Genomic DNA, 27,378 nt, shown 5'->3' with positions numbered 1-27,378 from the left:
TTATTAGTGATATAAGAGGCAAAACAAAAAAGAAAAACTTTGAAATCTCACTTAACCCTAATATAATAAACGAGTTCTACTGTTCTATTGCTAAACAGTTGAGTAACACAATTCATGCTCCATATGATCCATTGATCAACTTAGACAATATAAAAATTCATGACAGTCTTATTTTATATGACACTGACCTTAATGAATTGTTCAAAACACTTCATGACATCAAAAACAATAATACGGCCGGATATGATGATATTTCCGTTAAGATTCTTTTGAATTTACCACTCAATGCTCTAGAAACTTTGGTCGCCCTTATTAATACCTCATTTAGAACTAAGGCTCGTTTCCTTTTCCCCTGCATATGCAACTGGCAATAAAACTGCCTGCCTACACTTGGTTAATACCTCGTCCACTAGATGGAGTGACATTTTGTTGTTCGCTTCAACTTAGGAAGAGGAATGAAATGCTCTGAAAGAAGTCCGATTTTCAATTATGGAATATCATTGACTTTAGGTCGATGATGGCCATTATCTTGCACTGATGAGTGGCTAATGAGCCCGAAACCGGTCTGCAAGTGTGCTCGTTCCGAAATTGAAGGTCGACTCTTCCAGTTGTATTGTCAATTGCATATGCATGTTTTTTTTTTTTTAATTTTCTGTGAAGATTCCTGCACTGACGCCTCTCGGATATAATCCAATGCCCTTCGTGGTATTAGCCAGGGGAGTGGTTGTTTTCTGATAGTCGTCAGTCCATTCAACCTACTGTGTAGGTATATTCGAAACTGGCTTGAACGTTTAAAGTTCATTTCTTTAGATTTGTCTACTGCCAATCTTCAAACATAGCACACTGACTAATAAGAAAATTTAAATTTCATCGGCCAAAAAGGAAAGAAGAATAGATCACTCTTCTTTAAACTGATACAATTACAGTCTCCAACAAAGCACGTGACATTTCTTTCTTTTGGTGGAAAACAATATTAAACCAACGGAATTCCAACCAATTCACATCCTCTTCAAGTATTTCATTTATCGGGAAGAAAGCTCAACGGGAAGAAAGCACGTGACATTTCTTTCTTTTGGTGGAAAACAATATTAAACCAACGGAATTCCAACCAATTCACATCCTCTTCAAGTATTTCATTTATCGGGTAGAAAGCTCAACTATGCCAAGTTTTTTCGAAAGGTCTGCACCTTATAATAAAAACGTTAGGTTTTGGAGGATCTCTTTGAGTCAATCTTATGATCGGACACCTTTGCAGGCTCATCCAGATCCAGAATTCAAAATAAATAAGAAAGCAATGACGGAAAACGTGAATCCCTCTCAATTCACGATATTCTCCAACGTCACCAACCTGACGTATTCGGCTCTCTTTCCCAATACACCAACCATGATAAACTGGCACAACCAGAAATGCAACCTCAAGCAAATCAAAACCCAGTGGCTGACAGACGCGTCTTTACATCTGAACCCGAAACTGAAGCAAAATCCGAGAAACTACGACATAGCTCTGTACGCCATCACAAGACTAGACATATCAAATAACAGCTTGACATCGATACCGCTTGCTGTCTTCCAACTGTACAGTTTGAGGTTAGTAAGCGCGGAGCTGCGTAATTCCTTGATATTCATCGTTTCAATTTTTGTTGAAGACACTTGAACATGGCTCAGAACAGAATCGAAAAACTCCCCGTTCCCATCCCCACTCCCGTTAAAAAAGGATTCAGGCGGAAAAGCAACAATCACGACGATCAGAAGTATTGCTGCCCCGTCCTAGAGGAACTGTACCTCCAGGATAATAGACTGGACAACATTCCCGATGCTATTTTCAAACTTCCATCCCTGGTCATCCTAGTCGTCTCCAACAATAAATTGCAGCAGCTGCCGTATAATGTTTGGCTTGCCCGAAGCTGAAGGAACTGAACGCTTCCTTCAACTTGATCAAAGAGCTTCTGACTGGACCTCCGGATGTGCGTAGACATCGATTGAGTGAGCGACGAAGGTACTTATTTTTTTTTTTTTCGATTTCAGAGTAAAGAGGATACGGATAGGATGAGCGTCAGTTCCAGCGACAGTCAGTTGTCCAGCCATGCCGAACTCGATTCAGATTCCGAGCTGGGAGGGTTTGAACTAGTGTCGAACCTAAGTGCCTTGGAGGAGGGAGTACAAGCAGTGCGTTTTCGCAAGAAGGATCGTTCCTACATGCAAGTATTTCTTTTTATTCGATGGGAGAAGCCCAGTACAGAACGTAAATAATGGGCTTGTTTCATGCTATGGAAAATGGTACTGGTTTGCTTATAGACTGATCGAGTTAGGGGTATATTATATTTATCAAGCCTAATTGGTCCCAAAATCTCTTTATATTTGCAGAAAAAAGAACAATTCGAAAAGCAAGAATTTAAATTGGCCGCGTGTCTGTTGACCAATAAAATTGATCGTGTTTAGAGCGGAGTTGCCAAGTGTATTGGTTTTTAATATCCAATCACAGATCTCATGATCCAATTTGACAGACGATATTTTTGTTGTTATTGCTGTCAACTCGGTTGAATACAACTGTTACAATTATCTAATTAAAGAACGTTTTTTTGTAAGAGGTAGGTCTCGGCGGGTACCTATTTTGCTGCATATTCCGTCTCATTAGTTTACATTCCGAAAAATATTTTTTCAGGTTATTTTTTGATTGATATGTTCTGGAGTAAATCTACATATTTTTGCTTCTCTTTTCAGTCGCCATACTGCTCCTTGGCCGAGATAAAATAAAAATTAAATCAAAGCTTTCCATCCTTCGATAAAAGACAAAGTCTGAAATGAATGTCATTTAAATAAAAGGGAACTACTAAATATACCACCTACCGTTTCAATTTTTCATTCTTCATTTCGGTACCAAAGTATTGCAAATTTTTCAAATAAAATTCATCGATCAATTCAAAATCGCCTCTTGGTAAGTTGTCGGGAGTCAGCTTTAACAAAACTAGGCTCAACATTCATTTTGAAATCATTTTAACAAAATACGAGGTTTACGGAAACCATTGACGTTAGAAAGAACACATTATCGCATACACTACAGAGGGCGCTGGCTGACTGGATGACAATATGGCTAATATACCAGTAACGTTGAATTTCTTTTTTTTGGTGGGTGGCATGAATGCATAATTGATTTATTTTATATTCAACGAAAGTCATTTTTGTGGGGGAAAAATCAGTTTTGGTAAATTTTCGTTATGTGGACACCCGGCGATTTCGAACAAATTTTTGACTGTACTTATGTATTTTGATGCGTAGATTACGAATCCGAAAGAAAAAAGCGGCGCTCTTCCTTATTTAAAAAGTTACGGCCCTTCAAAGTTCAGAAAAGGGCAACTTTTCAGCTTTCTTTTTCACTAAATAAACTATTTAAAAACACAAGCATTTATTCACTAGGTCACCTTTACACCTTATTCCTCCTTCTTTAACACTTTTCACTTCAATAATCAAGATTTTTCTTATAAAAAACTTAATTTAAAAACGAATGCTTCTCCTGGTGACATTATTCTATTTTTAGTTTAGTTACTAGTGACATTTCAGAAAAAAGCGGTTGGTATTTGCCGTCGCCTACTATTTCAAATTCGTAATACACCACCAAAAACCAATTTACGATCTAAAGAATGAAGGTAAAAAACATTTGAATTACTTCAGGAATATGGACTGCATCAGTCGTACCAACCATATCATTAACCTTAAAAACGTAAAATACAGTGATATGTAACGTATTCCAAAAACACTTTATTGTGAGATTTTCACTAAATTGTTTTACAAAAACGTTTTTGTAAAACAATTTAGTGAAAATCTCACAATAAAGTGTTTTTGGAATACGTTAGTTATGGATTTTCATCAAGTATCGGCCGATTCCATCATATACAGTGATATGTAACCAAAAAGCAGCTCCGTACATTTTTTAACATTTTTATAAGAAAAATGTTGACTATTGAAGTGAAAAGTGTTAAAGAAGGAGGAATAAGGTGTAAAGGTGACCTAGTGAATAAATGCTTGTGTTTTTAAATAGTTTATTTAGTGAAAAAGAAGGCTGAAAAGTTGCCCTTTTCTGAACTTTAAAGGGCCGTAACTTTTTAAATAAGGGATAGCGCCGCTTTTTTTTTTCGGATTCGTAATCTACGCATCAAAATACGTAAGTACAGTCAAAAATTTTTTCAAAATCGCACATAACGAAAATTTACCGTTTGTGGAAACCATTGACGTTAGAAAGAGCACATTATCGCATACACTACAGAGAGGGAGCTGGCTGACTGGATGACAATATGGCTAATATACCAGTAACGTTGAATTTCTTATTTTTTGGTGGGTGGCATGAATGCATAATTGATTTATTTTATTAGGGTTCATGAGCATTCGAAAACCATTTGAAATTACAGCTTGTTAATTCTATTTAGAATTATATTTAGATATAACTTGTACTATATCAGTTATCAAGGCAAATATTATTGTCCATTTTTATGCTTAATTCGTGGGATTCGAGCAATCTTATTATTGTATATTTATTTGTTTGCTGGCTTTATTCCTTAAAAAAATGAATGCATAATTACAGAAAATTTTAATTTATTGGTTTATTCGGCATTGAAAACTTATGTCATATCGGATCCATTCTGCTTGTTTTTGCAACATTGACTTTCAACTTTTTCTTAGCTGACAGCTCGCGTAAGAACAATTCGTTTGTTCATCGAGTTTAGTTTGTGTATGTTTTGAAGGTGTTTTAGAGATATATTTGAATATTAATATGGTGTATTCTTGGTCTGATTCTAATTGTGCTGAAAGGCACAAAAAAACAGAAAGCGCGTTGGTTTGTGAGTGAGTTATTTCATATAATGAGTTTAGGTTCCCAAAGGATAAAATGATGAGAAAAAAATTGGTGGTATTGAAAAGAAAGAACTGCAATCCTTCTACTCTTCCAAGACTTTATAGAAATCATTTAAAAAGTGACTATAAATGAAAGAGGAACGAAAATATTGAATTCAATGACGTCACCTCCCTACCACATTCGATTTTCAATAATTAATTACGGGAAAACTACGGTTCTTAGAGAGATGAAACAAAGTGCACTGTTTTTCAATTTAAAATTTCTATCAAGTGAACTATAAACCAAAAATCATGAAACAAGCCCATCGGTGACAATTAGAAAGATATAACAAATATAGGCAGTAATTTTTAGATGATGTCTATTTACTATTCTGCCAGCATTTTATATAATATTTTGGTATTTGGTGCAGATATCACTAGTGCAGAGAGGCATGGACTTTTAATAACTAGTGACATTTAACTATTTACATAAAGGATGAACAGTAAGGGTTTCGATGTTGAACCCTGTGGTACATCATCTGGTTTGTTTCTGATATTTTTAGACCACCTTCTGTCCTCTAAGTTTTCCTTCCTTCAAGATGAGATGTTTTACTATACAGCTTCAGACCACTTGATGTTGAGTTGGTGGATACAGACGTGCTGTGCTATTCCCGATTTGTTGATTTCTCTAGGCTACATTTTTTCTTGTGCTCGTCAGTGAGGACATTCAATGGCCTCACGATTTCACTGACACTGAATTTGCTGCACTCAGATGGTATCCGCTGTTCAAGTTTTGACTGCTTAGTTTTCGTGGAGCTGCTTTGAATGGTGCTGAGAACGGATTCGAAGCAGATTTTTATGTTGTACTCAGACACACTTCTTCTTATCCTTATCGACAATTGTCTGATATGCGGAAGAGATAGCACCGGTCGTGATGTCTAGTCTGTCTTGCGAGTCTCTTGATGTCTTCAGGCAATGGTCTGCCCCACCAGCTTTTTAGGGCAACTATTCTGTTGAAAACATTTTCTTATGTGGCCTAGTTTCTAGCAGACACTGCTAGGTTACGTCTTCAGATGTTATTTGTTACAAATGTTAGCTATAACCTATGAACGTGGCCATTACATAGTAGTCCCTAGATTTGCATGAAGATTTCATCCTTCAGTTAGAAATAGTTCCGCAAAAAGTAACCTACATAATATCCTATCTAGTAGTTCAGTACCTTGAATTGAATTTGTTATTTTTTCGGCAAAATTCGAGGTTCAATTGATTCGAGCTTGATTCCTGTTATATATAATTGATCTGCTTTATTGTTGCAGTCAGTTGGATCTGAACAAACACCATATTTGGAACAAGAGCGTCGAAGTAACCGAACAAATCCTCCACAGCGACGACAACCTGACTGAGCATTCGTCCCAGCTGTCGTCTCTCAACTTGGCCCACAACCTTTTTACCAGCATTCCCGTCGTTCTTCCTTGTCTGGCCGTCAATTTGACCAGGCTGAACATGTCTTTCAACTCGCTCCGCTCCATGTCGCACATTACGAGTTACCCGAGTTCGCTGAAGCAGCTCGATCTGAGCCACAATCAGATAACGGTGTGGCCGAGCTTGCCTCAAGTCGAGGCCCAGGATAATATGGAGCTGGCGAATCTGGCCTGTTACATGAACGGGGGTAATTTCAGAGGGAAAACGCCGGATATCGTAGGTAATTCATTTTGTTTCGCAAAATTTTCCGCGTAGTGGAGTAACAGAGTATCAATTGCTGCGAACGGCGGCGAATCGACATTTCACGGTCATCACGAACACTGGCGGATACAGCCGCAATAATTTCTTCGGTCCTCACTCAACGTATGCGTGTTGGTGGTATTTGAAAGCGAGATGTGGTAGAAGATTTGCTTCGTTCTGCTCGGCCATCAACATCCTCAACTGAACCTAACTTCCCTAAAGTAAAGGAAATGGTGACTGAAAATCGTCGTTTGAGTCTGAGAGGCATAGCCGCTGAAATTTTTATCAATCACCAATCAATTTGAACTATTTTGAACAATTTTTTACACAAACTCAATCGCGAATAGGTCGCTGAAGACATCTTAGAACGAGTCAATTCCGGTGACTACTCCATAAAACTCATCAAAACTGGTGATGAGACGAACATGATATGCAAACCAGTCGACAAGCTTCAGAATGGCGCCTCCCAACTGAGCCGAAAGCAAAAAAAGCTCGTTAAAGTCGATCAAAAGTGAAGATGATGTTAACAGTTTTTTCGTTATGCGGTGTTTTAGAGCTTATATTTGTCGAAAGACTAGATATGTGGGATAAACCTTTTGGATTTTGCACCATCTCACGAGGTTCAACAAATCTTATCTAACAGTCACCGTATTCACTTGATTGATTTTTTCAAAAAAAGAATTAATGAGTTGAATGAACTCAAATCGTTGCATCTGGCGCCCAACGTGGGGCGCTAGATGTAAAGATTGTGGGATAGAATTCATTGAGTTGAATAAGTCTTGAACAAATTTTGAATGAGTTCATCTGATACAATTTCGCTACAGGCAATCTGATTGTATCGAGCCGTGCAAAATTATTCAGATTCTACCTCGATGTGTAAAACATAAAGTCAATTCAATAAATTCTCAACTACAATTAAAATCGAATGTTCTATGCAATAGGGAAATTGTTGAATAAATGTAAAGCTAGATCTCTGAAGTATGTTTATTGTTTCTACATGATGATGAGTACACTAAAACTTGCCGTTAGAGCGCGCATGTTAGTAACGAGGGTTGCCTTTTATATTTCGGGATTAGAGAGCAGAAGCAAATTCATACAGTCGACTGCTGTTTACTTTCGGGCTCATACGCGTAAATACACGATTCATCACCTGTCACGATGTCATAGACGTGTTTTGAAGCACCGCGTGAAGCTCAAAAATGTCCAGCTTTACGATAGAGTTGTCAGTTGCCAGATTGCAACACCAGGGTTGCCAAATCCCGAAACATAAAAGGCAACCTATCGTTTTCTTTCTGGCACCGTTGAAAAGACAAAAAATTTTGAGGTTAGGACATAAGTTTTCAATGAATAAATTGTATAATTCAGTTATATACCTGAAACCCAAATATAGAGTTTCCTTTGCCAAAGAAACCAAATAATCAGACAACTATGCCGATAATGCTGTAATAACAATAGTATTAATGATTTCGTCTTTATTTATTACAGTTTTTCACGATCTGAATTAATTTTTCAGATAATCAAAGGTTAAATACCCAAAAAAACTGAAATATCTCAGCGACTACTAATTCAATCTATACCAGTATCATAAAAATATTCGATATTTTCGGACAAAGTTTACAGTCTATCAGCGAATATTTTTTCTAGCAAGAAGACAATCTGGTAGGTCGGTGCGACACATAGTTCTCCATTCAGTGTGTTCGCACAGGAGACATTTGAAGTTAGATAATTTGCGAACGTTGGTTCTGGCCGATAATCGGTTGACAAGAATTCAGCTAGCCACTGATGACGATGGAGATATCAGCAGTACGGATGACGAAGAATTGGAAAGGGTTTGTACGAATTGTTTTGTAGAGTACAATTTTCATTCACAGATGGCATGCTGATGTTTTTACCGTAGATTGTACTTGTTTGAGGATATTAGGATTTTAAACGTTTCTTTATTTTGCTTCCTTTCTCAAAGTTTCAGTATTTTTCTCTCTTCACAGTTAGCTTCCTCCAGAAGAATAAAAAATTATTTTAAATTTACTTGAAAAAATTAATTTTTGTTTTATTTTTTGTACAAGATATACTCTGATTATCGTTTTAAAATATTATTGATGTAGTGTTTTGGAATCAACTCATCTTTAGAGGTTGTTGATATGCTTTAAATTTTTGTAGGGTTCTCAGACTGGAAAATCGAGATTGATGTTTCCTAATTTATCAATGTTAGATATAAGCAATAACAATCTGAAGGAAATACCGCCAAATATTAACGAACTCAACAATTTGTCTGTACTGAATATTAGTGGAAATTTGGGTAAGTTTATTTTTCATTCATTCATGTTTATCGATCTAAAAGGACCAGATGCTCAAAGCTTTGGCATACAGGGTGTTAATTAAGTATGCACCATAAATTTAACAGACGATCCTTTAGGTAATTTTAAGACGAAATGTTTATATAAATATGCGCCCGCAAATCCTTCGTTCTCAAGATACTTGAGTGCCTCAAGGAGCTGTGCTGTCTCCACTATTGTACAGCCTTTACGTGAGCGACCTTCCGAGGTTCGATCACGTGAAAGTTTCTCTTTACGTCGATGATACGGCTCTCCTCGCTTCTCCATGGGCCGAGGGTAGGCGGTCGTCTACGTACAACGCGCATTGGACGACCTCGAACGCTGGTACCTGGAATGGAAGATTCGGGTGAATCAAGAAAAACCTCAGGCGATAGATTTGGGGAGACGTAACGTTTCTCCAGACACAAGACTCACGATTTCAAACAGGGAAATCGAATGGCAAACGCGAGTCAAATACCTAGGTCTTTGGGTAGACCGCCGACTCACCTGGATAAATCACATCGATTGTATCAAGAGCAAAGTACAAATGAGGATAGTCAAACTCTATCCTTTGATCAACAGACCAATGAGATTTTATTATGCAATACGATGTTCAAGCCTGTCAAACTGACTCAAAAGGGACAGTATTAGGTGCCTGATGGTTATACTTCAGCTTTCTGCGCGGCATTAGCTGGGTTAGTTGTTGCCTTTCCGTCGGGTACCTACAAAATCAACTGTAGAAACAGTTTGTGACTAGCTGGAAGTGATTTTGTTCGGTCGGGATACTCGGTTCACTCCGTCTATGTATCCCATATGCAAGAACTAACTTGGGAGGAATCTTCCTAATAGAAGACGTTGCACAGGTGCGTGATGGTTTTACTTCAGCTTTCTGCGCGGTATTTGCTTGGTTAGTTGTTGCCTTTCCGTCGAGTATCTGCCACACGTATCTACAAAATCGTAGGTTCACAGGAGAGGCAAGGGACATGAGAAATTCGATTTCATTGAAATTCAGAATACCGTTTCCATTCGAATTAATTTTTTTACGCCAGTTTACGGCATGCCAATCTAAATTTGAATGGTATTCCAGAAAGTTATTTCGCGATGTCTTGAGGTACACAAAATTGAACCTTCCAAATGAAAATTTTCATACACATTACCAGTGGACAATGAAGGAGAACATTGAAATAATATATGTGACCTCACGATTTCCTCAGCGTGTAGTGCCTAATAGAGGAACTTTTGTACGTCTCCATGCACGATTTTCTGAAACAGGCAGCTTTAAAAGATCGACGGTTGTCATTGAGAGGCCTGCAACGAACGGTACGAACAGTTCGAATTGAAGAAGCTGTTTTAAATGAGATTGAAGTAAATCCTCATACCAGTAATCGGAAAATAGCTGAAGAACTGTCACAGTGTGGCAGATTATAAGAGCCCAGCAGCTATATCCCTAAAACATGCAACGTGTGCAAGCTCTATTGCCCAGAGATTTTAAATAAAAAATGCTAATCCGATGTACTAAGCCCGCGAAATTTAAATATCCACCTTATTTTTTGAACAGTCCCCGTATGTAACTCTGCCCTCAACGTTAAAGTAGAAAAATCCATAAATAAAAGTTTCGTCTTTGGTATCTTAACTCAAGAGAAATAAATCTCTAAGTAAGAGTAAGTAAGTTTTCAAATAACCAAAGCATGAATACCCTTGCCCTGTAAACTTCATTCCAAAGAAACAACAGTGAACTGAACCTCACTATTTTTAAGAGAAAAGATTAAACAGTTATGTATATTTGCATTATATGTTTGCAGAGCACTGCTAAATATTCGGAATATCTCGCATGTTGGTCACATATTTTATCTATTCAATTTATTAGTCGATAAACGCGTTTATCCTCCGCAACTCAAGATGAACTAATTTGCCATTGAAACCGAAATAAAACCGACAGCACCTATTTTTAGATATCAGCGAACTCCCACCTCAGATGGGCCTGCTATCTCGTTTGTGGAATCTAAACACCAGAGGGACGACCTTGCAGGAACCCCTCAAATCTATGATAGACAGCAAAAAGTACAAAACAATGGACATCATCGGGTATTTGAAATCCGTGCTTGAAGATGCCAAACCTTATGCCAGAATGAAACTGATGATCGTAGGCGTCCAGGGAATTGGGAAAACTAGTCTGTTGGAACAATTGAGGCAGGAAGGCGCTACGCGTAGGCGACCGGAGGTTAGTTTTCATTTGTTTTGGTAATTGCTTTCAAACAGTGGCGTATCGAAGGTAGGGGAAACAAGGAAAAATTGTTGCCATTGAATTTTGTTTTACGTTGTTGAAAAATATTCGTTGTTCGTCTGTTGACAGTTACTAACCAAGGTTTCAGCCATTCTGGACTCGCAGTTGTAATGTAACAGTCGTTTGAGTGAGTTGTTGTGAGGGTTTTTATGAAAATGGACTAAATCGAGTATCGAGCTGTCATTGAATGTCAGTCACTTTTTTTCACGTACAATGCGTTCAATTGTCGACACGGATATTAAAAATGAACACTGGGCTACAACTTCCACTGTACGGAGTGTATTTTTTGAATTTCCGTACACTCTACAGACAATCTGTTTTTCTTCTAACGACATAAACTTCCGCTTTCTTTGTACATTACTTGGACCTGCTACGGCATCTATCTTAATAGTATAAAAATAATGAAATTCAATTATATTATTCAGCTATTTGTCAGTTGTTTACTTACCTCAAAAACTATTTTGAAGTTGATGTATTTTGAAAAACACTTTATTGTGAGATATTCACTAAAACAGATTAACAAATCCGCAACACGTGTTTCGCTGCACAGTAGCTTTTTCAAGCGTGTTTACTAACAAACTGAATTCTACATACATTGTGATTTATATATAAGTACTTTTTGAAATATTACTATCTAGGTACCTAGAAACTAATAATATTCTAGGAAGTAATTAATGACGTTATACCTGAGTATAACGAACATTTATACCTGAGTTTAATGACTAGGTCAACTAATTATCTCACAATAAAGTGTGAATGTGATGAAAATCTATGATAATGTATTTTGAAAAACAAGTATCGGCCAACTCTATCTTATATTTTGAAGTTAATAAATATAACAGTCTATTAAATAAATATAATAAAATAAATTTAATAACACACTACGCCTATACAGATAAGGACGCTTGATAATGAAGAAACCGAATGACTAGTTATGACATTTTAAGGATGCAAATATAATAGACCTGCGAAGTTTTTATCAGTTTACCGATATTTCAAAGTATTTAACGAACTGGTTCACCTATTCGCTCGTACGTCCTATCGACATGCAGAAGCTATCTTGTTACGGGGGACAAATTTCATGGAATCATCTTACTTTTCAATTATTTACAATGGCGCTGCATAGACAATAAAAATGACCCCGGTAAGAATTTAGTTCTAATATTTAACATTGTTGCCGTTAGCTCTCAGTTCAATTTGTATATGACTTTCCTTCAATTGAAAATTGTTATACTATAGCAGAGGTTATGAACATGTCAAATGAACTTGTTTGCCACATATTGAATTGACATTTCGGCATGAGAAAGCAGTACTCGCGTTGGGTGCCGCGTTTGCTCACGATAGACCAAAAACATGTTCGAATGGACATTTTCAACGCTCTGTTCGTGCAGTTCAGGCGCAATAAATCCGAGTTTTGGCGCCGATTAATAACTGTAGATGAAACTTGGATACAGCATTATACGTCAGAAACAAAAATACAGTGGACTGCAAAGGGGGAACCGGCTTCAAAAAAGCAAAAACTGTTTTCCGACTCTGTTTTGAGATTGTCATGAAGTTATTACAATCGATTGTTTTCAAAAAGGAAAAATCGTTACAGAAGCATACCACCCATCATTACTTGACAAGTTGAAGGCTATAGAACCATGATTACTGACTTTTTCGTTTATCAGTTGAACAAAAATGATGTACAGGAGCTGTGGTTTTAACAAGACGGCGCAACATGTCACATAGATCGTACCAAAATTGATCAATTGAAGGAAACGTTTGGTAACCGCATAATTTCACGTTTCGGACCCGTGAATTGGCCTCCAAAATCGTGCCATTTAACACCGCTAGACTATTTTCTGTGGGGATCCCTAGTCTACGCCGATATACGGCCACACATGTTGGAAAAAGTCGTCGAAAATTGGACCTCCAGGTTAAACTGTTTGTAGAGTTGTTGCATTTCATGCCATACACATCACAAAATACTGCGTTTTTAGTTGCTTTCATCGAGAAACTTTTTTTCCACTCGGATGACTGCTGACTTGACTCCACATGAAAAAAAATCCTCATCTGTTGTCTTATACAGCTTCAAACAATGCTCTGTATCATCAGCACATTGTTTTCAGTCGACTGTGTTGATGGAGATTTCTCATACTTGTACCATCTATCTAGAATGGATTTTCGAAATGTTTATCACACATACATTACCCTTTGTCACACCTTTTTTCACTTTTTTGGAGATTTACGGATAAATTTCACAATCTTATCACAAAAGAATCATTATTCGGCAGTGTGACATTCTATAAATGAAATGCATGACAAATCATATCTCCTAACGAAGAATGAAATGATATTTTAGCATTGGGCGAAGAGAATGGGAAACAAGAACATTAATGCGAAAACTTCGCGAGGTTCAAACATGTCAACAGTTGGAGTTGACATTGGAGATTGGGTGTACGAGAAAAAAGTGAGGTCACAATCCTCTCACGGTCCGGTTGTCTTCAGAACGTGGGACTTTGGTGGACAGAAAGAGTGAGTATAAAATTTGTTCATTCATTCATTGAGTATGATAAAAATAATTCTGTAATTGCTTTGTGCTAATAATAATATTAATAAATCCGTGAACTATGAATGTATACTTGTGGAAACATTATAATCATCCAGGCAGGTTACGTATTCCTCTCGCGGCTATTGCCTTTATCAGATTTATTTTGTGAGTACACCGAAATCATCGAAAGTTTTCTTGAATGAATAGACTAGATATTTGTGAAAAAATATGTACGCCACTGATTTATCCTGAAATTAAAACTGGATCTTGACAACACATACTTATCAGTTTTGTGAATAATTTGTAGGAGGGTGCTTCCAAGGTTATTTTTGATTGAATGTTATACCTAAGTACTTGAATTGTTTTATTTACTCCACAGATTTATGATTGATCTTTAGGGCAGATATTTCCCTGTTGGAAAATGATAAAGACTGTCTGAAGTACAAGTAAGATCCCCCTTGGGTACAATTTGGTTGTTTTTTGTGACCGTCTAGTGTTTACGTTATCGGACTCCATTTTAGGGCAGTTACTGATTCTATGTCTTGTATGTGCATTGGTTGGATTCATTTCCTACTTTTTTTTTGAATAATTCACGTTATATACTGCAGTTGCTCGTTCTTTCCTGTTCATTATTTTTCTGAAAACTGGATTAATGAGTCCGCATTGCAATCTGTGGCAAATGAAAATATTGTGATTTTTGTTATCAATCCATCTTCAATTTTATCTCGTGACCAAAGCGCTTTCTTAGGGTTCGTGATACCAAATCGATGTTGTCCCCTTGCAACTGCATTCTCCGCAGAACTAACATATCCGGCTCGAAGGACCAATGTGGCAATTGTTTCACAGAACTAGTGTGATTTTTGTTATCAATCCATCTTCAATTTGATCTCGTGACCAAAGCGCTTTCTTAGGGTTCGTGATACCAAAATGATGTTGTCCCCTTGCAATTTCATTCTCCGCAGAACTAACATATCCGGCTCGAAGGACCAATGTGGCAATTGTTTCACAGAACTATTGTGATTTTTGTTATCAATCCATCTTCAATTTGATCTCGTGACCAAAGCGCTTTCTTAGGGTTCCTGATACCAAAATGACGTTGTCCCCTTGCAATTGCATTCTCCGCAGAACTAACATATCCGGCTCGAAGGACCAATGTGGCAATTGTTTCACAGAACTATTGTGATTTTTGTTATCAATCCATCTTCAATTTGATCTCGTGACCAAAGCGCTTTCTTAGGATTCCTGATACCAAATCGATGTTGTCCCCTTGCAACTGCATTCTCCGCAGAACTAACATATCCGGCTCGAAGGACCAATGTGGCAATTGTTTAGCAGAACCATTTCGTTTCCAGGTATTACGCAACCCATCAGTATTTCCTATCGAAGCGCAGCCTCTACCTGGTCGTGTGGCGCATAACAGACGGTCATAGAGGCATCAACGAAATACTCCAGTGGCTTGTCAACATTCAAGCCCGCGCTGCCAATTCCCCGGTGATCATAGTCGGCACCCACTACGACGTCGTCCAAGAGTTCAGCCCGAACATCTCCGAAGAGTACCAGAGAATAATCCGCGACAGATTCATAAACATCGTCGACGCTGAAAAATGCGGGCTGCCGCGCGTCTTGGACACGATCGAAATCAGCTGCAAGACGAGGCACAACGTCAAACTGCTGTGCAACTTGATTTACGACACGGTGTTCAGTTTGCGACCGCCGGGTAGCAAGGAACTGTTGCTGGAACAAAAGGTACCGGCGACTTATTTGGCCTTGGAAGACGTTATCAATTACGTCGCTTGCGAGAGGAAGTCGAACGGTTTGGATCCCGTTTTGAACGCGGAGCAGTATAAGAATCTGGTTACGACTGAAATGTTACAGAGGTACAACAAAACTTTCAGGGACTGGTCGGAGTTGCATCAGGCCACTTTGTTTCTGCACGATAATGGTAAGTTTTATTATTCTAAAATATTGGTATTGACTGTAACGCTTCGGGTTGCAGAAGCAAAATTTTGTGTTGATTCGACGTGAGAATCTTTATTCTGTGAATCAATATCATTGTTCCTTTCATTACAGGCGTTTTGTTACATTATGATGATGCAACCCTAAAAGATCTCTACTTCCTTGACCCACAATGGCTGTGCGATATGCTTGCGCATGTGGTAACAATAAGAGAAATCAACCCCTTCGCGAGGACGGGTGTTATGAAGCTGGATGATCTGAAACACATATTCAAGGCCAGTAACATCGGGCCTATGGATACGAGAGGTTAGTGACAGTTTTTAGGTTAGGGTTGGTTATGTTCAGGCTGACATTTATTAACCAACGACAAAACATTCAACTAATCATGTATTTAGGTTATATCGTGAACCTACTCAACAAATTCGAAGTTGCTTTATCCTGGGATTCAAGAACATTGCTTATACCCTCTCTGTTGCCCTCCGAAGAGGATATCCTTATGGCGCAGATATATCCGGGGCAGTTCCATCCCATGGTGAAGGTTAAAGTACCCTTGAGGTCAAGAGGTTGGGCAATCAGAAGTAAAAAGATTGCCGTGTCGCCAAAATCTGTTTTGTTCAGGGATTCGAGCGTGCCGAGGAATTTCGAACTGGCAATGCCTAATAGTATGGCCTCCCCTGCAAAAATTGGTAAGACAAGTTTGAATGTTTTGAGGTTATGTTAAGTGCGTCAACTGTCATTTTTTCAGTTCAACCTCCGGATAAAGTGCAATACCAGATAAAATTTCAGTCATCGGACAAGTCCATGACTCGCCTGCTACTCATGTCCTATTTTCCGTCCGGATTTTGGTCCCGGTTGATTTCACGAATCCTAGCCGATGATACCATCATCGATATTATCAGGTCTTTTTTTATTTTGCCCAAGGAAGTCGCTCAAGATGTGCATTTGGCTAAAGTTCTAGATCTTAAGGCCGAGTGGGTTCTGTGGCAGACCGGCCTCCAACTCAAATATGGTGACATAACTCTGTTTAGGATGAAAGAAGTGCTGCATAATTCAGCGGCTTTTTATAGGCAGTTGAAGTAAGTATTTCAATATGATGTATTAATTTTCTTTTCTTTTAATTATGTTTGTTTATTTTTCAACTATGGGTAAAAGAGAGAATCGTTTGGGAAATAAAGAAAATGGGTCTTTTACCCCGCTGATTCGTCCCTCTCCGTATGGCCGACGTTATGCGCCGTTGGTACGGGGGAGAGTTCGGAGGAATAGGGGTTCCCTTAACAGTGGTGGCGTTAGATAGAGAAAATATGCCAATTGTAAGGCCTTTGGGCTAGGACAACGAAGGCAAAGGAATTATCCATGTCCGCGGAACTTGATTACGCGATCGGAACTTCGGTAGCTTTTGAATATGACGGTCGGCATTATTTCAGGGGATGATTTACAACAATATGGAGAAGCCATTGCCGAAAGGTCAAGGAAAACCAAAGAATGGGTTGGATATTTGCTAATTTATACTTTGGAATATAGCAGGGTTGCTACATAGAGGGGGTTGCGAAATAAAGTCGACTTTGGATGAGGTGGTAGCTGAAGAAAGGGGGAAAGTGTGGTTGCAAACAAGTTTGGCATCAGTGATATAGTGACAGCGATTTTGGCGTTACTGTTACGAGGGATTTTCACCAAACGGACTCGCTTGCGACTAGATACGTTTTCAAAACAGAAACTTGTTTCAGTTTCGAAAACTCAAAACTTGAATTCCACCGAACAGAGAATAAATTGCTACATTCTTCGACTGTTCATTGCTTTTTTTCCGCCCATGTTTTACAAAGGAAATAGTAACTCTCATTCTTGTTTGAAATAAACAACAAATCAATAAAAATAGCCTGCCCAGTGACGATACTCGGCCTGCCGACGGGACATTTTATTTTTGGAAAAAACAGTCGTCCGCGACACAAAATCTTCAAAATGTTTCTTATTTTGATGACTTTAGTTTTTGTTTAGTCGCGGTTTTGTCCCTTTCGTGGAAATCCACTATTACTGACTTTGAATCAGTGACGTCATGATATGAACCGGCCGTTGAAGAGAGAACAACCAAAAAGAAGATGGAGGGATTCACGTCTTGGCATTGACGTCACTCATACCGTGTTGCATATCTCCGTTGTGGAAATTTTGAGATTTGATTTGTTACATGATGTTGTGAGACAATAGCCAACACGTCGTGTGATGCGCAGGGGTACAGTATTTTATGAATTTTTCAGGTCGCATATTCTGACAAATCTCAAACCCTGACTGACAATTTTATGCCATTATATAATGATACTTTTAGTAGATTTCTGATTGTAAATACCCGTATTACAATTCAAGGTTTCGAATAAAACAGGAAGGGCTGTGGTGCGATGTCGATCTCCAAAACACGTCGATATTGGAAATACAGTTTCCTGTGGAATCTTTGGTTGTGAAACCAGTGACAACTGAAAACTGTGATATGAGGGATTACAAAGTTAAAGATGTGTTAGTAATAGAACCTTCTCAGGAATGTACGGCCCAACTTCTAGCTCTCACTGTCGACCACATCGACATTCTTCTCGAGGATTGGTAAGAGATTGAACTTCTGGTAACAATAGAGTGTTAGTTCTGCATTAAAAAAATTGTTGAATAGGTACCCAACTCTTGGTACAAGATTCGTCCACACTTCAGAAGGAAAGTTTCTCATTACCCGTCTCATCCCTTGTCCCCAGTGTCTCAACTATTCTCATGATAGTGAGTTGAGCGTGAATGATTTTCCGCCTACGAATACACAGTTATTGGATGTCATGAACCAGGAACAGGAACAAGCAGCAGGTTGGTGGTAATGTCAATGTTTTTCAACATTCTAGTTCTATTTTTATTGTTTCGATGTTCTCAGTTGATCGGCAGTGTTTTTTTTTACCAATTTTCGTTAATTTTGTTTGTTGATTTCGTTAGCGTTCCTTGATTCTGAGACTACATCTATCGTTTGTTAAGAACTATTTGAAAAGTCTATTACAGCGGGGGCCAGGCGCGTGCCTGAGGGGGGTAATGGGGTAATTACCCCCTCATGACTATGACTACATAGAGAAACAATTCGAACATTTCTTATTTTCAAACTCAAAAAATGATTAATATACCCCTAACTCGATCAGTCTATAAGCAAACCACTCTATCATTTTCCATAACATGAAACAAGCTCATCACACACTATTCTCACTTCAAAACAATAGGTACGTAAGCACGTGCACCTGATAAGTTTTGAGGTTAGACTGCTAAATGACGACGCGGCGGCGGAGCGCATAGGCGTTGAGGGGTGATGGAGGGAGGGCGTAGGGTGCCGGATTATTAGACGTATCGTTCTATTAAAGAGCCGTATTACTGAGATTCTACTGTATCTCTTCAAAATTTGATCAACATATACTAAAAACTTTCAACAAAAGATTGTTCAATGCTATTATTATTGATTTTTATGGAATTTTTGAAGTGAGCAAAATTGGATTTTTCTGAAATGAATACGGGAAAATATTTCTAAGAATTTTGAAGAAATGTATGACATCATGTCGTGTAGGTTATCAGGATTTATACAGAACGAGGAAATCTCAAGAGTCCAACACTTCCGAATGCGATAGTGGAGTAGGGCCTGACTCTACCGGATCCAGCAGAATTCCTTCTGTGGAAGGCCACCCTGGAATACAAAGCGAAGAAGAAAAGCCCATTTACTATTCTTGGATGGTAGAGGAGTGTATACTGGAGGCATACAATTGTAAAAAAGTTGTATGTCCGACTCACGGGGATTGTCCTTTATCCCGAATAGCGCCCGACACGGTGAGTAATTGAGAGGAAGGATTTTGCTTTCTGAAAAATTCCAGACCAAGTTTCGTCAACCTCAGTTGAAACATTTTGTGATTTGTGAATGAAAGACGATGTTTTTAGATTTTCATGGACTTAGGGGAGCGTTATATAATACGGTCCGAAAATATAAAGAAAGGGCGTCTCTTGGGACGCGGGGCCTTTGGATTCGTCTTCAAAGGCACTTGCAAAATTCGCGGCTCAAATACAACAATCGACGTCGCCATGAAGATGTTGCAACCCGTTCAACCTGGTCTAAATGCCCGTCAGTCGGCAGTGATAGCATTCAAGGTAAATGTATCGATGAAAACCAGAAAAAGTCTGCTCACCTTTTTTTGTAATAGGCTGCTCAAGGAAAGTGGGACAGAGACCCTTTGCAATATGCGTGCAAAGCGTATTGTACAGCAAGGCAAGAGTTGAATATTTTACTGGCACTAAAACATCCCAACATAGTTCCCTTTGTCGGGGTCTGCACCACTCCGCTAGCGTTGGTGCTGGATTTGGCCCCTCAAGGCGCCCTCGACTTGGTTTTGAGGCACTACAGGAGGTCTGGTGCTAAAGTCGGACCGTATACCCTCCAGGCGATCATATTACAGGTGAGATATGCATTGCGTGGCGCAACCTCGGGATGTCATTGCCAAATGATAGTGATGATTAACCTTGTATATGTATATGGAAGGACACTGTCCCTCCATATACAATTTCAAATGTTGAGATTGAATTGTATCCGATATTGCTATAATTTCAAGGTTGCCAAAGCGATTGAATATCTACATCGACAACACATAATCTACAGGGATCTGAAGTCAGAGAATGTTCTCGTGTGGGAAATGCCTCCACCTTTCGTAGATCATCCTGAGCATCCTGTTCATATCAAAGTTGCGGATTATGGTAAATATATCAAAATATAACTGGTCATATTGTGACTCTTCTGTAATCTGTTGACATTCAGGTATAAGTCGTTTGACTCTGCCATCTGGCACCAAAGGATTTGGAGGAACAGAAGGATTCATGGCTCCTGAAATCATGAGGTATAACGGAGAAGAAGAATATACCGAAAAAGTGGACTGTTTCTCCTTCGGGATGTTCATTTACGAATTATTGACGCTGCATCAACCGTTTGAAGGTCATGAATCGGTGAAAGAATGTATTTTGGAGGGTGGAAGGCCTCCTCTCACGTACAGAGTAAGTGCGCATACATTTCATTTATTGCACATGTTGAGACAGAACTAAAAAAAAAAAAAGGAATTTATACTGTTTATTGCTGAGATCCACTTTATGCTTTGTAACTTGTACTGCTGCAGTCAAAATTGCAGTTTCGTTTTACACTTGACAACCGAATGATTAAAGAATATTACTGGAGTTTCAATCACCAAGTGTTCATCTTCAAGAGGAAGATCAAACTGTGATCGCACCATGAATACATTATTATTTTTAGGAAACTCTTTATCCGAGCTACTTCTTGGATTTGATGGTCCTGTGCTGGTCTCAACAACCCAAAGACAGGCCTTCCGCAAGCCAAATCGTTTCTATAGCGAGTGCTCCAGAATTCACACATTTAAGTGATGTTGTTTCCTTGAAACACCAATCGCCAGTAGTGTCATCTACCAGTGCTGCACTTACTCATATAACAGGTATTTAACAAATAATGAGTTTGACGTTGTCGATTTTCGTCGATAGATATAACTAGAATAGTTATACTTGGGATGTCTTTGTTACAGATGATGGTTTGTCCGGTTCTGAAATGTGGTTGATATGCGCTAATTCAAAGATGGATTTGCTTTTAGCCGCGGAACGTGGTTGGCTCCAATATCATACCATGACTTTACCGATAAGAGCGACCACCGCTTGTACGGTCGGAGATTCTATATGGATAGGAGATTATGCCGGAAAGATACATGCCTATTCGTAAGAAACTTCAATTTCTTGTTATTATTCTTCATTTACTAAATTTCTAAAATATCAGTCCTGGAGAAAACAGATCACAAATATCCTTGCTTCTACATTCTGGGTGACTTTGTGACTAGATGTGGCATTAGCCTTGTTTTTCAGCGATCTTTTCTATCCCCCTCAAGCAGGATTCATGTAATCAAAAACTTATTTAAATTTGCTGAAACATCTACTAAATATTTCAGGGCGACCGACGGACGAAAAATATTTTTCTACTCCCTAGAAAACGAACCAAACACCCAAGTCGAGGCGTTGCTCTATTTGCCGTCGCTGAAAAGAGTAGCTTGTGCTTTGTCGAACGGACGTCTCTTTTTGGTGAATTCCGAATCGAAACCGCTGACGCCTACCGCTGCCGAGGGGACATTCGTAATGACGGAACTGGGATCAAATTCAGTCATTAATTGTATGTGTGCCATGTTCAATCGTGAAAACGAGTGAGTTTCGCGTCGGCGCCCAACGTGGGACACAAAAATTTCTAGTTTCAAATTACCTAATTTTTTAGTTCTTGCGAGCTGTGGTGTGGAGAGTCAGCCGGCCAAATCTCCATCTACGTGATAAAGGACCAAGTTGTGGCCGGACACGAAGTCCTCAACCATTACCAGCCCATCATCGAGAAAGTCGATGTGATGAACATAATATCTGTCGATAGGCACGTTTGGTCGTATGTACGGCCCGGTTGTATTGTCTACCAGTGGGACGCGGTCGCCAAGAACATCGTCAACAAGCTGGACTGTTCGAAGCTCGTACCATGTTCTGAAAGTTTGAAGTCCATCGCCATCGAGGAGCATTTGAGTCCCACAAACTGTCAGGTAATTAACGTCATTCAAAAATCCAGAATAGAGTAATTCTTTTTTCTTTTTGTTCTTCTTTTTGAAAGTTTTTCATATAGACAATTAGGTTTTTGGATTTTTGATATTCAGCGAATGAGATGACTGGAATTATAGTTACATCTATGACTATGTTTCTTAATACCAAAAGTTTTCTAGGTGAATTGATTCATATGACCTGTTGCTCATGTATTAATTGATATCTTTTAATGGAAGGAATCAGTCGGAATCAGAATCTTGATGATACAAATTTCAGGTCACCAGTTTGGTGTCTCTCAACGAAGAACTGTACATCGGCACGACCTGGGGCTGCGTCATAATAGCGGAGAGATTCACTTTACGGCCCATCACCATATTCCGACCCTACGAGGAAGAAGTCAGGGCTATCGTCCCTTTGCCAACGGGAAAAAGCGCGAACAGTAGCCAAGACAGCACTCCTCTTATAGCGACCATCGGAAGGGGATATCGCAATCTCCTATCGAGGTATACAGACGTACCTGTCATAGCTGGTACTCCGCTACCGAGTCCTATAATCGGATCGGCGTCTTCATGTGCCGGAAAACCGAATATGTTCGTTTTGTTGTGGAGGGCGGAGCACTGGGGTGCAGTTTGAAATGTTTCCGAGTTATTTTTTTCTGTTGCTTCATAGTAAGGTAATATGTTTCACCTGATGATTCACAAAGATTGCCGCATACTTGGAGATCATTACTGTCCTGCCACCTGTCCAGGTGGCGGGAATACAAGTACCTGAGGATCCTCAGTCTCTTATTGGAGGTAGAGACCCTTACGAAGACCAGTGACGAGACCTGTGGAGCCGGTAAATTGAGACCCCAGCGTCAAGTCACAAAACCTAAAGTGTGTCTCTATTCGAGGAGTAAGTCTTGATAAAAAAAGTGCTAGCTGTACTATGAAAACTTTGTTTGAAAAATGGTGAAACTTTACCAAAATACAGTTGAAAACTTGAATGAGATGAATGTATAATCAAACATTACTTTGATTAATATTTATTCAGCAAGCGATACTGAAGAATTGATGCTATTTTCAGCTAGAATTTTTATCGAAAAAATGATGAACAAATCAAAAACAAAAGATCTCCGTTATAACATATTGTAGCATTTAAGTAATTTTGCCTCATTTAGTCAAGTTGAAGATTTTTTTATATTTATATAAGACATCAGTATTTTAAGGCTATACATAATTTGAAGAACAAATGGACATTATTTGAGTAAATAAAATTTGGCCTGAATATTTAGGCGTTTTCCAAAATGTATTTTCTAATAGAATTTTGTTTTGGATTGAACATGATGCCAAAAAAGTATTTTCCAACGAAACTTTTTTTCTGATTTGGAAAATTTTAACGTAATTAAAATTTACAGATTATATTAACTGAAGATATCTTCCACCTCTTTTATATATTCACTAATTTCTAAACGATTCTCTTTGAAGGTATAACCACTTTAACAAAATACTATAGTAATTCAATCTTTTTACTCTTGAGATATTGTTTTTTTTTAATTTTTACAACTAGTTTTGTAGTATTTGTTTTACTATGTATTATATTTTTAGACTGTTATTAATAGACTGTGATGATAGTTCTTGTCATTTATGCTTTATTGTTTTTTAAATGTATTTTAAGTCGTGAAACAAATAAAATGTTGGTTGTGTTTTATATTTGTTTTCATTTTCAACTGTACTTGCAAATTTTTTATCCTCCATGGTTTCTATAATCAGCGATCTGGACAGCGACGAAATTATGTCGAGCGAAGAAAGCCAAGCGGCAAAGGCCCCAAAAAAGAGGAAAAAAGAGCCAGAAACGGCTCAACAAATCAAACAGTTAAAACCCTGTTTTTCCCAGACTAAATGGACCAATAAGCCAAAATCAAATAAAACTACACCCGCCTTATCACAAAAGCCGGGCGTGGCACTGGAAAATCAAATTCAAAGGCATACCCAGAAAACTGAGTCGGCAAATATAGAGGAAACAGAAGTCCCGCCACCTTACTCAATGGAAGTAGGCGACGAAGAACTAGTAACAGACGCCTCGAAAAATGACCGGGCAGAAACACGCAAAAAAGCGGATAAGCCTCCACCCATAACCATCCGCGCAAAAGAAAAGTGGAAAGCTTTTAACACGATTGCTGCTGCGCAAAACATCTCCATATTGCGGGCGGTGAACACAACAGATGGAATTAAAGTCCACCTTGAAAATACAGATGATTATAGGAGAATTACTCGGATCTTCGATCAAGAGAAAATACCCTACCACACCTATACAATGAAAAGCGAAAAACCACTCAGAGTAGTTTTTCGTGGGGTCCCGGAATCCATATAGAGTGTGACGACATCAAGACTGAACTCTACGGCAAAGGATTTGAGATCCTTTCCGTAGCCCGCGTGAGTAAAGCTAACAAGGTACCGATACCGTTCGTGCTTGTTTTAGTTCCAAGGAGCCAAAACAAAATATATGAGATCACCGAAATTCAAAACGTGCGTGTAAGCGCCGAAACACAGAAGCCGAGAAACCGAGCAGGGCAATGTTACAGATGACAAAAGTTCGGTCACACGCAACGCAACTGTAAAGCAGTTCCAGCCTGCGTTAGATGTGCCGGACGGCACATGATCAAGGAATGCAAAATGCCTAAAAACTCGCCCTTGCGATGCTTTAACTGCAAGGAAGAACACCCAGCGAGCTTCCATGGGTGCCCAGAACTCCCTGAAAATGAAAGGACCTCAGATAGGCCGAACGAAAACAGACAGACCACAAACCCAAGGCCTGTCGGAAGAAACTCAATCAGGAGCGACGTCTCGTATGCGAGGGCCGTCTCATCGTCAGAGAACGCCTGCAGCTCTCCTGAAGGTCTCCCAACGGCCTTAGGGCAGCGGCAGGCGCTTCTAGTGAAGTTTCCGGTACTGCAATCCATGCTTGCCGGAAAATAAAACAAGAATAAGTTCCTAAACGGCCACAAAACCAAAGAAGTACGCTGCGACTTCTACACACAGGGCAAATAGCCAAAAGAAGACAGAGGACCATACAATCCCCTGCCGCCCCGCCACAGGAACCCAAAAAAAACTCACACAGCCGAAAGAATCTGATTTAAACAAGATAACGAAGGATCCACTTCACAAAAAACAATTCACTGTATTCGTGATGAATGAATATTTGTTATCATTATATTCTTTTCTTAACTCTTGTCTTTTCTGACAGTATTTGGTATTCATTTGTAATATTCGCCACCGTGCGGGTTGGGCAACCTAACGGGCGCGTCCCCTGGTGGCGGATAGAGGAGCGGCCAGGGGACTGGAGGCCCTGTCCGGAAAGCCGATGTGGGCTTATGGATGGGGACGCCGGACTCCTGGTTAGTGGCAGAAATAAGTAGGGTGAGAGGAACTAAAACTCCCCTGAAGCCTTTGCAAAACATGCCACCGTGGACCAGCCTACCCAAGTTAAGGTGTGAGGAATCGTGCCGACAGCTGAATGGCCGCAGGGTGATATGCGGTTACGAACGTTCCCTTTGGGGAACTGAGCGAAACCTCATTGTAATCAGCCTACCTCTTGATGTGGCGTTGATCATTTTAGCTAATATTATAGTTTTCAGTGATTTGTGATAATGACATTCATAAAAATCATATGCTCCTCTAGTTAAAATTTGACTCATTGACATTTTCATTTAATCCAGTCATTAACTTCGGCAATGTCAAGGGTAAAGGTTGGTCCTCAGAGGCACAGAACACCCTAACTACAGTTAGGGTGTTCTCTGTCAGAGGGTTGGTCAAGGCCACAGAATAAATCTCTCTAATGTTTATGATCATGGCACAGATTAAGTACTTAGGGCCGGTTTATCAATATGTAGTTAAATGCTCCTGTTAGCTACCTCGAAGCTAAGCTTAGCTGATAGTCAATGTTGCAGTTACTTTTCAAATCGTTTATCATACCCTGACTGATGCTAATGTTTAATAACTGTTAGTTAACTAAGGTTGGCATAAGCGACTATTTCAGGGGCTTGTTTTTATTGGAGGATTCATTTTCAAAAATGACAACTGCTAACAAAAAGTTCATGAGCTATACATAATAACCTATATATGAGTTGAGAGGGCATATGAAAAACGAAAATGAGCAATAAAAGAACATCCAATTTTACCGAAACAGACAGATCACATCCTAATAAAAATTGACAATTCCTATAAATTTATCATTGAGTGCCAAAAAAAACTGATGCCATCACATGGAAGAAGAAAGAAGAGGCCTGGAAAAGAGTTGAATTTGATTTTAATTCCTCTACATCAGGGCCTGTAAGTCTCTACCTCATCTAATTCTTTGAAAGCATCATTACGTTCATTAACAATGTAAGGTCTTCTTTGAACTCCAATATATCCTCATCTTCGTCATTCAACAAATGGAAAACTTCTTTAATCAAACAATTATAGTAATTAACCCTTTACTTGCAAAAAGTATTTCTCAAATTATCACAAAAAACATAAATAACCTAATTTCGCATGCGCGACCACATAACCACAGAATATCGGAACTGATATTCTGTGACATAACTGTCAGCTCAAATAAAAAAACTATCACTTTCTAGCGACTGTTACAGTCACTGAGACTTCAGCTACCAGTTGATGGTAACATGATAACGAAAAACAGTTTGACTAGGAGCTAAGACAAAACCATTAGTCAAATGAGGTTAGCTGGCGATTGATAAACCGGCCCTTTTAATCTGTGACATGGCTTCTCATTCTAACGCATTGGGCCAGGCTCCTCCTGTCCATAATGAACAAAAGCTTCGTCTGGGAGCACAGTTTTGCTCGAATGCCGCCACCCTTTTTTTTTAAACTTTTTTTTTCTGATCGTTTCCTTCTCGGTACGCCTTCGGATATAAACAACACAAATACACATGTTCATATATTTTATAGAACTGACAACCTCGTCGAATCCGTCGACGGATTTATTATTTATTCAAACGTGACTTCATTCAACATTACACTTTATTTTCAACTCAGATCTTTTGGACTCCACTCCGACCACTAAACCATTTTTTGACATGAAATTACATCAATTTGTTCGATACACACTATTGTCTTAAAATTTAATCAATGACGTCACATTGGTTAATTCAAAAACTT

General features: G+C 38.9%; 1 protein-coding gene and 1 long non-coding RNA gene across 2 annotated transcripts in view; one reads left to right on the top strand and one right to left on the bottom strand.

The window, feature by feature from the left end:
- Lrrk (Leucine-rich repeat kinase) overlaps positions 1–23,766 on the top strand; it is a 39,113-nt gene extending 15,347 nt beyond the window's left edge. The window contains 25 exon segments of the mRNA XM_023173234.2: positions 1,256–1,587; positions 1,647–1,894; positions 1,897–1,964; positions 2,026–2,198; positions 6,141–6,526; positions 8,191–8,375; positions 8,704–8,842; positions 10,811–11,079; positions 13,487–13,659; positions 15,028–15,617; positions 15,746–15,937; positions 16,027–16,317; positions 16,377–16,707; positions 17,987–18,217; positions 18,282–18,463; positions 19,200–19,456; positions 19,565–19,771; positions 19,825–20,076; positions 20,230–20,371; positions 20,433–20,665; positions 20,919–21,114; positions 21,202–21,388; positions 21,616–21,864; positions 21,933–22,239; positions 22,514–23,766. Of these exon segments, the coding sequence (XP_023029002.2) occupies positions 1,256–1,587; positions 1,647–1,894; positions 1,897–1,964; positions 2,026–2,198; positions 6,141–6,526; positions 8,191–8,375; positions 8,704–8,842; positions 10,811–11,079; positions 13,487–13,659; positions 15,028–15,617; positions 15,746–15,937; positions 16,027–16,317; positions 16,377–16,707; positions 17,987–18,217; positions 18,282–18,463; positions 19,200–19,456; positions 19,565–19,771; positions 19,825–20,076; positions 20,230–20,371; positions 20,433–20,665; positions 20,919–21,114; positions 21,202–21,388; positions 21,616–21,864; positions 21,933–22,239; positions 22,514–22,870 (6,177 nt within the window). The 3' untranslated portion in view covers positions 22,871–23,766.
- LOC141486643 (uncharacterized) lies at positions 2,336–3,034 on the bottom strand. The gene is made up of 2 exons (XR_012467968.1): positions 2,848–3,034; positions 2,336–2,796 (listed from the first exon to the last, which is right to left on the bottom strand). It is a non-coding gene; the product is annotated as an uncharacterized lncRNA (long non-coding RNA).
- Positions 23,767–27,378: the final 3,612 nt, after the last annotated feature.

Source organism: Leptinotarsa decemlineata, unplaced genomic scaffold (assembly GCF_025532065.1).
Source record: "Leptinotarsa decemlineata unplaced genomic scaffold, Ldec_3_MD MMD2_tig00026361_RagTag_RagTag, whole genome shotgun sequence".
NCBI classification, from domain to species: Eukaryota; Metazoa; Arthropoda; class Insecta; order Coleoptera; family Chrysomelidae; genus Leptinotarsa; species Leptinotarsa decemlineata.
The sequence above is the reverse complement of the archived record's forward strand: the minus strand, read 5'-3'. Positions and strand labels throughout refer to the sequence as shown.